The sequence below is a fragment of the Stegostoma tigrinum genome, chromosome 12 (assembly GCF_030684315.1).
Source record: "Stegostoma tigrinum isolate sSteTig4 chromosome 12, sSteTig4.hap1, whole genome shotgun sequence".
Taxonomy (NCBI): domain Eukaryota; kingdom Metazoa; phylum Chordata; class Chondrichthyes; order Orectolobiformes; family Stegostomatidae; genus Stegostoma; species Stegostoma tigrinum.
In genome coordinates, this window is record NC_081365.1 from 62,066,750 (window position 1) to 62,079,507 (window position 12,758).

Consider the following 12,758-nt stretch of genomic DNA (forward strand, 5'->3'; position numbering starts at 1 on the left):
GTGGGCAGCTGGGCTTTAAATATGTGGCCAGAGGCAAGAAAACTGGAAGGTCTCAGCAGCAGTGAGCGCTCCTGCCCCTGAGGCTGAACAAAAGGCACACAAAAGCCTGGTTGCATATATGAGGTGAACAGTGAAAGGGAATGTGAGGTAGATCGCTCTGAGCCATGGCAAACACAGGTGTAATGAATTCCACTCAACAAAACACCGAGAATGGGTAAGTTCTGCTAACAGTGTTTGCAGAAACAGCATCCTCATAATATTTAAAGGCTATAAGATTTTTTCTCGTCATAACCATAGTGTTCATGATCTAAGTATTTTTATGTGTGGAGCTAAGGTGGTTTGTTCCGATTTAGATCATTTCCAGCAGCATGTTTTTATCAATTTAAAAATAAAGAAGAGAATTTGTTATCATCCATGTGCCTCAGACATTTTAATGAAATGTCTCATACGGTATCATAGGAGAATTAGCTGCTGAGAAGAAAAATGTACAATTTCAAGCTGTATTGATTTCAATCTCTTCAATAGCAAGCTTTAGCTGAATTAATGTTTTAGTTGAGTTGAAGGTCTGGTAAAAGCAGAGTATTCTTAGTAAACTGCGACATTTCTCGTGGTAGAATTGCTGAGAGGTTAATACTCAAGTGAGTTTGCTTCAAAGTCTTCCTTTCAAATGAGGCAATAGGTTGGCCTTACACTTTCAGTGTTGATCCTTTCACAGTTTTGGAGACAGTAAAATTCTTTGTGTTTGAGATAAGGACCCATCACAATACGATGAAAGTACACAATACACTGTGACTTATTTTGTAATTGTCTAACACTCATTGAGTTTCAATTTCACTATTGTCTTAGGTGAAATGAGATGGCTGGAGTATTGTAATCCTACCTGTTTACAGCTCATCCTTAACAAAAAGGCTTGTGAATTTCACAAGTAGTTGGGAATTGCTCATTATTAATGAAATATTTTCTTGATTTTTTTTTCAGGTCTTGCCTGGAGCTGATACTGCCAAAGTCACATGCCATGTTGGCAGCCATTGTAAAAGTTGTTGTGTCCATTTTAAAAATAGATTTTAAAAATAATGTAACACTTCACGCCTGCACTGGACATGGCATTATAAATATACAAATGATAAGAAGTCATAGAAATATGACAATGATTGTGTCCCAATTGGCAGCTCTGCCTTTCTGTCATTTCTGTCGAGCTGCAACGAGTTGATATTTTAGACGTAGTAGGAACTGCCGATGCTGGAGAATCTGAGATAACAAGGTGTAGAGCTGGATGAACAGAACAGGCCAAGCAGCATCAGGGGAGCAGGAAGGCTGATGTTTCGGGTCTAGAACCTTCTTTCTAGGTCTGAAATGTCAGCTTTCTTGCTCCTCTGATGCTGCTTGGCCTGCTGTGTTCATCCAGCTCCACACCTTATTATCTCTGATCTTTTAGATGGCCGGATTTTGTCAGACTCGTTGCCATTTACAGCCTGGCTCATGACAACAGGCAGGAGATGCAACAATTTTCATATCATCCAGAGTTACTGTTGTGTCCACCGCAGATACCATATTTTTCCGGATTATTTGTTCATTTTACAATGGGGAGGACTTAGACATGAGTGTTTGTCTCATAGGAAGCAGGTTCTAAGGACAGTTGTTAAATGAGCTGTGAAGTCACAGTCAGTTGCGAAATGGTCTGTATCTGAGCAGGAGGCTATTATCCCAAAGTATACTTAGCAATTTAGTAGCATGAATTTGAAAGCGTCTTGCAACCGTCATGTTGGTTTAATCTTTTTCTGATCATGTGTAGTCTGGAATGATATAGAATTATACGAATATAAACTTGAAAGATAATCTGATTTATGAACAACACATCCATTAGGCGATAAAGTGAAAGAAATGACTCAAATTTTCTGAGGAAGTCACCGGACCCGAAATGTTAACTCTATAGATGCTGCCAGACCTGCTGAGCTTTTCCAGCAACTTTGTTTTTGTTTCAAATTTATAATATGTGTTTTACAATTCCAGGAAATCTCAATGCATTTGATATACATCTCTGCTTTAATACAAAAAAACATGACAGCCATCTCGTGCACGCTCAGTAAGAGTAAATTACTGCAGATGCCAGAATCCGTACAGAAAAGAACGAATGCTGGAGATCAACAGTAGGTCAGACAGCATCCATAGAGAGCAAACAAGCTAACATTTCAAGTCAAGGTGACATAGATGAAGGATCATCCAGACTTAAAACATTGGCTTGCTCTGTCTCCATAGACGCAATGTGACCTGCTGTGATCTCCAGCATTTGTTGTTTTCAGTGCCCTCCGAGATTCCACATACAACAATGAAAAGATGTCTATTTAGATTTCTGAAGAAGGGTCCTGACCTGAAATATCAACTTTCCTCCTCCTCCGCTGCTGCCTGGCCTGCTGTGTTCTTCCAGCTCCACACTCAGTTGTTTCTATTTCAGTGCTGTTGGTTGAGGAAGAAGATATTGGAGAAAACTCCCATGTTCTCCTCTGAAACAGTTCAATGGAATCTTTTTTATTCCAGCTGAGAGGATAGACAGAGCCTTGGTTTCAAGGCTCAGCCAAAATACAGCAGCTTTGACAGTTCAGGAGCTGCTCGGTACATAGCAATGAATCAGATTAGATAATGAACTCAGGTCTGTACACTCAGGCTTGAACCCACTGCCTTCTGATACAAACACATAGCGAAAGTTCGTAAATTCTGCTGGATGATTAATAACAGACAAGAGACTGTAGAGGCAAAGGATCTGCTCGGAGCTACAAGGTTGGAAGATGTAAGATTATTCTATTCAGTATGATGACTAATTGGTGTATGGGTGTGTTGTGTCTTAATTTTATTTTGCATTGTTGCACAACTATAAGTTAAAACCAAATTAACAAAGTGACTCCAGCCATACCAATTGCTGGAGGCCAAAAGTAGAAATTTCAGACATGCAAAGTCCATCACATGCATTGCTAAACATGCAGTGTGCCAAAGCTGGACCTCAATACTCAAATAATGGCATTATCACTACAAATAAACAGTGAAAATATTGTCATATTACCAGTGGTTCATGATCTGCAGTATGAGGATGATTGCAAAGTCAATACCACACTCCACCAGACTTGCAAACCACTTTCAATCTCTTCAACTGTGCATACTAGTGTCTTGGCCTGTGCTTGCATGTTGCCAAAACATAACTTGTGGATCAACCCAGGCCAGGTCAAGCTGATCCAAATGAAGATTCTACATTATTGGATCACTTTGACTTCGAAGCATTCTGGCATTTAGATGTTAATTTCAACTTGAATTTCACCCAAAAATACCTACTTCTTCCAAAGTGATAATTGCATCTGCTTTAAGGATTAGTTTACGGTGTGGTTTCGCTATAAAACAAACTTTTAAATGTTATGCTACTTGCATTCATATTACCTTTACCAGCGTAAAACATTCCAAACTGCTTTTACAGAGGCATTATCAAATGAAATCTGATACTGAGCCAAAGAAGGCAATACATTTGAGATTAAAAGCTTCTTTGATAAGTTAAGGCTTAAGGACAGCATTAAGGAGTAGACAGAATCAGAGACTTTGTAGTGTTTAACAAGAAAGTTCCAGATTTGGCACCCAGGCTGCCAAAAGTCATCAGTAACAAGATAAAAGATACACAAGAGACCAGGTTTTGAGGGAACACAGAGGACTGAAAACATTATCAAGCAAGAGGATGTTACAGAGGTGAAATGACAGAAGGCCACGCAGAAATTTGAACAAAATTGAGATTTTTAAATGTGAGGAATTGCCAGACCAGGAGTTTATGTGGTTAGTGAGAACAGGAATCAGTCTGAATATCGAAATGACCATATCCCTGGTAAGGTGTGCACAAACAAGAGGAGCATATTGTATGTCTTATCATGAAACAACTGATCTCAAAATTCTCTGCTGACATGCAGCCATATGATGTTAACAGCTGATAGTCAGCTTTATGGAGTTGATGCGGCAAGGGAGAATAGTTTACCATAGGTGTAATGCACTAAGCATGTGTGTTCCCTTTTGCAACTCACCTTTCACACAGGTAGAAATAACCCTGACTATAGGTCAAAACAATGCTGTGTTGCAACATCTGCTGACAGTTGCCTGAAGCATGTAAATAGTTTGCCGTTTCACCCTATATTTCCTATTGACTGAATCACCAATCCTCACCATCCCCTAATCCTCATTCATTTTATTCATCACTATTACTTCAGACTGAAAATCCAGCTTTATCTTCATACTGAAACATCAGAATCCTGCTTTCAGTTTGGGTTACTGTGATTGTTCAGAGCATTCTTAGTAAGATGTGAAAACATTACAAAAAGTGCTTTCTGGAATAAGTTCGAAGAAGAGAGGTTTAATGACGACACATGGCTTCCTGATAAGACCTGGTTCAATGAGGTTTGACCCATACACATTCGACCCTTCCACTCAAAAGGGCAAATACTCACATAGAAAAAGAAGCCTCTGCCTACCAGGCGCTATTTTTAGTTGGAACAACTGTCAGCCACGTCAGGAATCCTTTCATAATCTGCCTCCAAACTAAACTGATGCACAGTCTTCTTCGATCGACTTCTGTCTAGCCTAAAAAAACTCTTATCATTTCAACCCTCAACGACCCCACTGCCGGCAAAAGTTAACACCCTAACATCCCGCCAGCCTGGGTTGGGGGGGGGGGGGGGAACAAAACAGCCAAGAAAAGAAAACGCCAGCAGCAGTATTCACCCAATTCCAGGTAAGGCTGGGCAAAGTTTCTCCCGCGATCCACTGTCTAATGGAGTGGCCGAGAACTGGGAGGCTCATCTGAGAAGCCAACCTGATCATTCCGGCTGAGGTGTTGTCCCGTTTGTAGGGATCCAGAGTGAAAGGGGACACTTGAAACAGCTCAAGCAGAAAGTGAGCTGATTTGGGCGATAGGGCCGTTCTAATTGGGGAGCTGCTTTTGGAAAGGCGACACTTTCTGCTTCTCTTTGTCGCTAGTCCTGGATTTGTGTGTGTTTGTTTGGACCGGTTTAACCTCTCGGATTTGGACTAGGGACCTCGCTCATCGTGACAGAGCCACAGAACCGAGCTCCAGTCCTATGACCGTGACGTGCCTGGCCCAAGTAAGAGACATTGACCTTTTCAGTCCCACTGTCCCGCTCTTCCAGCTGCCAGGGGACTGTAACTTTGAAACTGTGAGGCGGTGACTCATCCCCATGCGATCCACTCTCGCCTCCAATGCTTATTCTTAGGAGATGATTCTCCTGCTTATATCACATGCATGACCCAGTCTGGTCCCTCTGCTCCGTGTAACACAGTACAATCAGTGCATTTAACGCCGTTTAAGAATTAACACACATGGAAAACTGCTGGAAAATCTCTGCAACATCTATGGGGAGAGGGGAAAAAGAAAGGGGGCAGAGTTAACGTTTCGAGTCCCTGTATGACTAGTTTTCAGAAGGAGAAGTTTAGTGAAAGTGAACATTGTTCAGTGAACAGTTATTTGGAGTTGCTGATTTCTTCAATACGTGCCATGTTTTTAATAAATGCCATACCAGGGATAAAATTCCTAAGTTCTGTCTGAGATTTGAGTAACAGGATGGATGTGAACTGCTGTAGAATTTGATCGCTCTCTACTTAATCATGTCTACATTGGCATTTCTGACATAAAATTAGATTCAGCACGCGAACTCCCGCTGAAGGGAAAATGTGTTATGGGTTCTTGTTCATAGGTGTAGCGATTTAACGAAGGGAAGACATCATTTCAAATGTTCTCAGCACCGAGAATATAATTGCAGTGTCTATTAAAGATTCACTCAGATCTGAGCGAACAGAGGCTCAAGTGTTTATGTTCGATGTCCCTTTAAGCGGTATCCAGGCAACATTGAAATGGACACTGAAAGATTATCTTTGGTGGGGCCGCTAACAAAGTTACTGCAAGAGAGTTATTTCCAGTTCTCTCCGCCGTTCCAGCTCCCACATTCTGGATGTTTGGGTTTAACTGTCTTTTCTCGTTTCCAGCGGGAAATCCAGCTTCCCTCTACGAAATGTCCAAGCGAAGCTCCAATGTCAAATCCATCCAGGTGAGATGAAAACACCTCTTAGCTGTTGGGTTACCGCTGGATCCTGTGAGTGACACTGTGACCACACTATATGTCACTACCCTGTCTTGGGGTGACCGTCTCTAGCGACGCTAACAGCTTGTTCTGTTTGATCCATTTTGCAGGCGAACATAAACATCCCCATGGGCGCCTTCCTGCCCGGAGCTGGACATCCCCGCAAAAAAAAAGAGGGCACCTTAGAACCTGATGAGGTGAGTGAGAAACTGGATAACGAAAGTTAAGGTAAAGTCGCCACCGTCGTGCCGGGACCGCACCGCTGTCCTTTCATGAGAGACAGAGAGGGCTGGTAATAGTTCAGGCCTCAGGCAAAGGGAGAGATTGAGGAGGAAAGTCCATTCCTCTGCTGGAATGGGAATTGAACCCAACCTGCTTCGCAAAACAGCAGTCCAGCCAAGTGAACTGACTGACCCCTCTCCCCGCTACTGGTTAACAGGAATAAAAGAAATAACTTAATAAGAGCGTCAGACCAGACTCCAAACCTTAACTTTTTCCACCACAGATGCTGCCAGTCTGTTGAGTTTCCCTAGCATTTCCTGTTTTTTTCCCTACCTGACATGACTTTCATTAAAGAAACAGTTTGTGTTCATTTAGCGCTTTTTAATGACGTAAGTATTTAACATATAAATAAGTATTCTGTTTTGAAGAGCTGTAGGTAACCCCAAAGCCAATTTTTATGCATCATGGTCCCACAAACCCCAAAGTGATAATGATCACGTTTTCATCACTTTTGGTAAATGGATCATTACTGTTGGTTGTGAGCGATTGCAGCCCTTTTAAAATTATTTTAAAAATCTTTTGCATTTTTGGTTGCATTGTCAGCCCTATACTCCTGATCTTTAGGCAGCTGCTGTGGAGGGGTGTGGGCAGATGGGAGGACCTCCTCATAGGTCTGTTCCTGGGCCTGGCAGGATTGGCTTTGAACAAGCCCAGGCAATGGGCTGTCGAGTGTGTCTGCCAACTGTCTGAAACTCTCCAACTGTTAACTTCATGCCAAGGTATCCTTGGAGATGGAGTAAGCGGTATCCATCAATGTTCTTGATGCCTTTAGAGACGACTGGGCACTGTGGGAGAATACAGTACTTTATTTCCCCCTTCAACTCCATTTGATGGTTTGAATTGCCCTAAATGTGCTTTGCTTCTAAATAAACTAATTGGCTGCACTGGCGATTTACTGGTAATGGTTAGTGTTTAAAAAGGGAAGTGAAAAACAAAAAAAAATCTCAGTGACTTTGGGGATGGGAAAGTTGAGTGTGATAGCACTTCAAATATAAAACATTAGTACTGGGCAGATCTGTCCTGGGCTTCCTCCAATGGAGCTAATAACACCCAACTGAGAACACAGACAGACTCTCACTTTAACATCTCACACAAACAACAGCATATCTGACAGTGCAGCACTCCTGCAGTATTGCTATGAAATGTCAGCCTATATTGTGCATGCAATGTCTCAAACTCACACCCTTCTAACTCAAAGGCAGACTGAGTCATACAGACAACTAAATGCTGATCATGGAACTATATCAACAACTAGAAAGTAGTGAAAGATTGGGAGTTGAATGTGGTATGTTTTGGATTTCATTACAACTGCTAACTCAGTACCCACAAAGAAGAAAAAGGAAGATTTTTTTTTAAACAGTGGTTATAGTACTGTATTCTCCCACAGTGCCCACTTGTCTCTAAAGGCATCAAGAACATTGATCGATACGGCTTACTCCATCTCCAAGGACACCTTGGCATGAAGTTAACAGTTGGAGAGTGTCAGACAGTTGGCAGACACACTGAACAGCCCATTGCCTGGGCTTGTTCAAAGCCAACCTGGCCAGGCCCAGGAACAGACCTATGAGGAGGTCCTACCATCTGCCCAAATAGAATGATGTAAAATCTTCCTTTTTCTTCTTCGTGGGTACTGAGTTAGCAGTTGTAACGAAATCCAAAACATACCACATTCAACTCCCAATCTTTCACTACTTTCTAGTTGTTGATATAGTTCCATGATCAGCATTTAGTTGGCTGTATGACTCAGTCTGCCTTTGAGTCAGAAGGGTGTGAGTTTGAGACATTGCATGCACAATGTAGGCTGACATTTCACAGCAATACTGCGGGAGTGCTGCACTGTCAGATATGCTACCATTTGTGTGAGATGTTAAAGTGAGAGTCTGTCTGTGTTCCCAGTTGGGTGTTAATGCCTCCATTGGAGGAAGCTCAGGACAGATCTGCCCGGTACTAATGATTTATATTTGAAGTGCTATCATACTCAACTTTCCCATCCCCAAAGCCATTGTGACTTTTTTTTGTTTTTCACTTCCCTTTTTAAACACTAACCATTACCAGTAAATCACCGGTGCAGCCAATTAGTTTATTTAGAAGCAAAGCACATTTTTTGCCCCACACCTCCTCCCTCACCCCCATCCCAGGCCCCAAGAAGACTTTTCACATTAAGCAGAGGTTCACCTGCACATCTGCCAATGTGGTATACTGCATCTGCTGTACCCGTTGTGGCTTCCTCTACATTGGGGAAACCAGGCGGAGGCTTGGGGACCGCTTTGCAGAACACCTACACGCGCCTCGCAATAAGCAACTGCACTTCCCAGTCGCAAACCATTTCAACTCCCCCTCCCTTTCCTCAGACGACATGTCCATCCTGGGCCTCCTGCAGTGCCACAATGATGCCACCCAAAGGATGCAGGAACAGTATCTCATATTCCGCTTGGGAACCTTCCAGCCCAATGGTATCAATGTGGATTTCACAAGCTTCAAAATCTCCTCTCCCCCCCACTGTATCCCAAAACCAGCCCAGCTCGTCCCTGCCTCCCTAACCTGTTCTTCCTCTCACCTATCCCCTCCTCCCACCTCAAGCCGCACCCCAATCTCGTACCTACTAATCTCATCTCGCCCCCTTGACCTGTCTGTTCTCCTTGGACTGACCTATCCCCTCTCTACCTCCACACCTACAGTCACCTTCACTGGCTCCATCCCCACCTCTTTAACTTGTCTGTCTCCTCTCCACCTATCTTCTCTTCTATCCATCTTCGATTGTTAACTTGTTGGAAAAGTTTTATCTCTTTGATAAATACTGTCTTGTGAAATTTTGTGTAAGACCATGTCACACTTCACAGAATGAAGCATCATGTCAGGACAGAGTACTTGTGCATCAGTACAAAAGAAAGATTTGCATTTGAAGAGCATTGTGCTTGGCCTCACAATGGCCCAAATTGGTTTTACAGACAGTGGGGTATTTTTAAATTGTGATCACCACTGTAACACTTGAAATATGGCAGGCAATTTGCTCACTGTAAGTTTCCACCAACAGAAATCAGATCATCTGTTCGAACAACAGGAACTTGTATCAGTATAATATCCTTAATGTAATAAAACCAAATTACCAATTAACTTCACAGGGGCATGAAGAAACATAACTTGACACTGAGTCACATAAAGAGATACTAGAATAGATTATCCAAAACTCATGGTAAAAGATATAGTTTTTAAGGAGCATTTCTTGGAGGAAAGAGATGGAAAACTTTAGAGAGGCAATTGCAGAGCTTAAGGTCTTGATGGCTTATTGCCACTTAAGGTGGAACAATTAAATTGTGGAATATTCAAAATGCCAGGTTTCACTGGGAGAACAGATATCTGAAAGGGTTTTAGGCTGGAGGAGGGTGCAAAGCAGTATTAAACAGTGCTGGGGGCATAGATGTCTGTGGAAACAAGTACTAGAGGAGAATTTTAAAATTGAAATGCTACTTAACTGCTAGACAATGTAGAGTTGTGAGCATGTGTGATAAATGAACCGGACTTGGTGCAAATTAGGCTATAGGCAGCATCATATAGGATGGCTAATACAGTAAAACAGAATATGGGAAGTCAGTCAGTGGAGCAATAGAATGGTCAACCTGCAGACGTAACAAAGGCAACAATTAATGCTTTAAACAGTAGGTGAACTTAGCTGGAAACTGAGTAGAGTAGAGTTACAGAGATGGAAATGGATGGTCAATGACGGTGTGGATATGTAGTTGGAAACTCATCTTAGGGTTAAATGTAACACCAAGGTTATGAACAATTTGGCTGAGCACACAGTTGCCAAAGAGAAAGTTGGAAATGTGACAAGGGAATTAAGTTTGTGGCACAGACCAAAGACAGTTAATAGAAAGTTATGGCTATCTGATACTGGGTGTTCACTAAGCAATCTGATAATTTAGAGACAGTGAAGAGGTTGAGAGAGCTATTGGTGACGTAGAGCTGGGTGTCAACAATGGTTATGCTTGACATTGTGTTTTTAGATGATGGAGCAAGTTGAAGATGACAATAGGAGGGGGCTGAGAAATGTTCCTTGGGAGACACCGATGTAATGGCATGGGCATTGGAAGAGAAGTCATAGCAGGTAATTCTCTGCCTATGAATAAAAAGATTTGAACCAGGAAAGCAGAGTCCCACACAGGTTAACAATTGTGAGAAGATGTTGAAGAAAGACAGGATAATTGCACAGCTCCATTCAATATCATTTCAATAACTTCATTTTTACATCATGGCCGGGTATAAAACTGATTGGCAGGATTCACATATGAGGTTTCTGGAAACAAGGAAGGGGATTTGTAAGGCAACCAATGGTTCAAAGGCTTTGGAGGGGGAAAGGACATCAAAGATGAGGCTGATGTCTTCAAAGAAAGAGGGGGTCAAGGGTTGTTTTTGATTGGAAGCAGGTTGATAATCTTGCAATTGTCATGTAGGGAGTTAGGTAGAAAATTAGCAAGCAGCACCTGTAAAGTAAGAATCTCAGATTATTTCCTGTGTAATTATTAAAAGGTACTATTCTAAAGGATATGCAGGTGCAGATAGACCTGGGGTATACGTACCTACATCATTAAAGATGACAGGACAGGAAGAGAAACCTGATAAAAAAGCATAAACTATTCTAGCTTTCATTAACAGGGGAATGGAGTACATGAGAAGCTGATTATGATGAACCTATATCAGACACTGGTTAGACCTCAGATGGAGTGTTGTGCATAGCTATGGATGTCACACTATAAGAAGGAAGTGAATGCATTGGAGGCAGCAGAGAAATTTAGAAGAGTTGTTCTAAGGATGAGACACTTCAGTCCTGAAGATAGCCTGGAGAAGTTGGGATTGCTTTCCCTAGAGAGGAGAAGGCCAAGGAGAGATTTGATAATAGCTTTCAAAATAATAGTGCACCTGAGCAGAGCGGATAGGGAGAAACCTGTTTCCATTTATAAATAGATTAAAATCAGACAGCACAGTTTTAAAGTGTTTTGCAAAAGAAGGAAAAATGAGATGAGAAAACTGTTTTTACATGGTGACTATTTAGGGTACAGAATGCACTGCTTGGAAATGTGATGGAAACAGGTTCCATCGAAGCAGTGAGAAGGCTGTTGTGCAATTACCTAAGTGGAAACAAAGTGCAAAAATGCAGTAGATTGGCACAAAGTTAAAATGCTCAGAGAACCACTACAGACATGATGGACTGAATAACCTTCTTCTGCACTGTGATGATTTTTTTGATTTTGTAATCTCACCCCATTTGAAAAGTCCACATCTGAAAATTGAGAACTATCACCGTTTAGGACTGAAATGTCAGCTTTGTGCTCAGAGTGTGTTCCTCTGGAGAGGGAGACCTGCTGCAACTCAGAGGTGAGAGTGCAACCACAGAGCACAGGTTTACATTATTCCAAGCTGAAAAAACTTGACTGGACTCATTACTTTTTGACTGATTGATGAGAGTGCTAGTAGAGCTCTGAGTACAATTCACAGGTTGACATTTAGACCAAGATAAAAACGAGGTGTGAGCTAAGGCGTTGCTGTATACTTTTATGAAGTTTAGTAATTGTTTAATCTGATACAGGGGACATGCATTAAATCAGAGGAAAAAAAAGAGCTGCCTGGAGCAGTGAAGTTACCAGGGCCAGCTGTCAACCTCAAGCAACTTCAGACTGCCAAGAGTGAGTTGAAATTTGTCCCCAAGTTTGAATAAAACTGAGTTGGGTTCAGATTCAGAAATGTCGATAGCACTGACTTTCACTTTTGATCCACCTCTGCTCCTGCAGAATGGCAATGGGTATCTCATATGGCCCAACAATTTATACAGATCTATTGGTATTGGTAAAATAAACATACCGTTGTATAATGGTTGTATAATGAAACTTTGCTACTGATACTTCTGTTACTGTTAAATCAGTGTTTGCCTGGCATTTGTACTGTTTTCTTAAAAATGTAAGTATAAAATATTGTATTATAAAATAACTACAATTTATTAAACAATAAATCTTATTAATTCAAAGCTTCACTGTTGATAAATAATGTTTCATTAGAACACATGGTGTTAAATAAGTGAATGTTTTAATTAAAGATATTGAAAAATTACACTGTCTTGCCTTAGAGATAATAGGAACAGCAGATGCTGGAGAACAGTTCGAACAGTTCATCCACTTCATCAACACCTTCCCCACAACCTTAAGTTCACCTGGACCATCTCTGATACCTCTTTCTCCTTCCTGGACCTCTCTGTTTCCGTCTCTGGCAACCACCTGGAAACCGATATCCGTTTCAAGCCTACTGACTCCCACAGCGACCTAGAATACACCTCCTCCCACCCAACTTCCTGCAAAAATGCCATCCCCT

The 12,758-nt window shown here is 41.7% G+C and overlaps 1 protein-coding gene across 4 annotated transcripts; it reads left to right on the forward strand.

Annotated features, from left to right (window-relative positions):
- The first annotated feature begins 4,508 nt into the window (after window positions 1-4,508).
- smpx (small muscle protein X-linked) lies at window positions 4,509-12,417 on the forward strand. 4 transcript variants are annotated; one of them, XM_048541123.2, is made up of 4 exons: window positions 4,509-4,753; window positions 6,022-6,083; window positions 6,227-6,313; window positions 11,983-12,417. In XM_048541123.2, the coding sequence occupies exons 2-4, from the start codon at window positions 6,048-6,050 to the stop codon at window positions 12,109-12,111; spliced, it is 252 nt and encodes an 83-aa protein (XP_048397080.1). In that variant the 5' UTR covers window positions 4,509-4,753; window positions 6,022-6,047; the 3' UTR covers window positions 12,112-12,417. The 4 variants fall into 4 exon arrangements, with proteins under 4 accessions (XP_048397080.1, XP_048397081.1, XP_048397082.1 ...); XM_048541124.2 differs by lacking the exon at window positions 4,509-4,753 and adding an exon at window positions 4,942-5,123; XM_048541125.2 differs by lacking the exons at window positions 4,509-4,753; window positions 11,983-12,417 and adding an exon at window positions 10,403-10,504 and having other exon boundaries at window positions 5,305-6,083.
- The last annotated feature ends 341 nt before the right edge of the window (window positions 12,418-12,758 follow it).

Excerpts from the sequence above, each read along its gene's own strand:
- smpx (XM_048541122.2), top strand. The coding sequence starts at position 5,988 with ATGTTTGGGTTTAACTGTCTTTTCTCGTTTCCAGCGGGAAATCCAGCT. Across the intron at positions 6,084-6,226 it reads CCAATGTCAAATCCATCCAG|GCGAACATAAACATCCCCAT; the intron begins GTGAGATGAAAA and ends TCCATTTTGCAG. Across the intron at positions 6,314-11,982 it reads GCACCTTAGAACCTGATGAG|GGGACATGCATTAAATCAGA; the intron begins GTGAGTGAGAAA and ends AATCTGATACAG.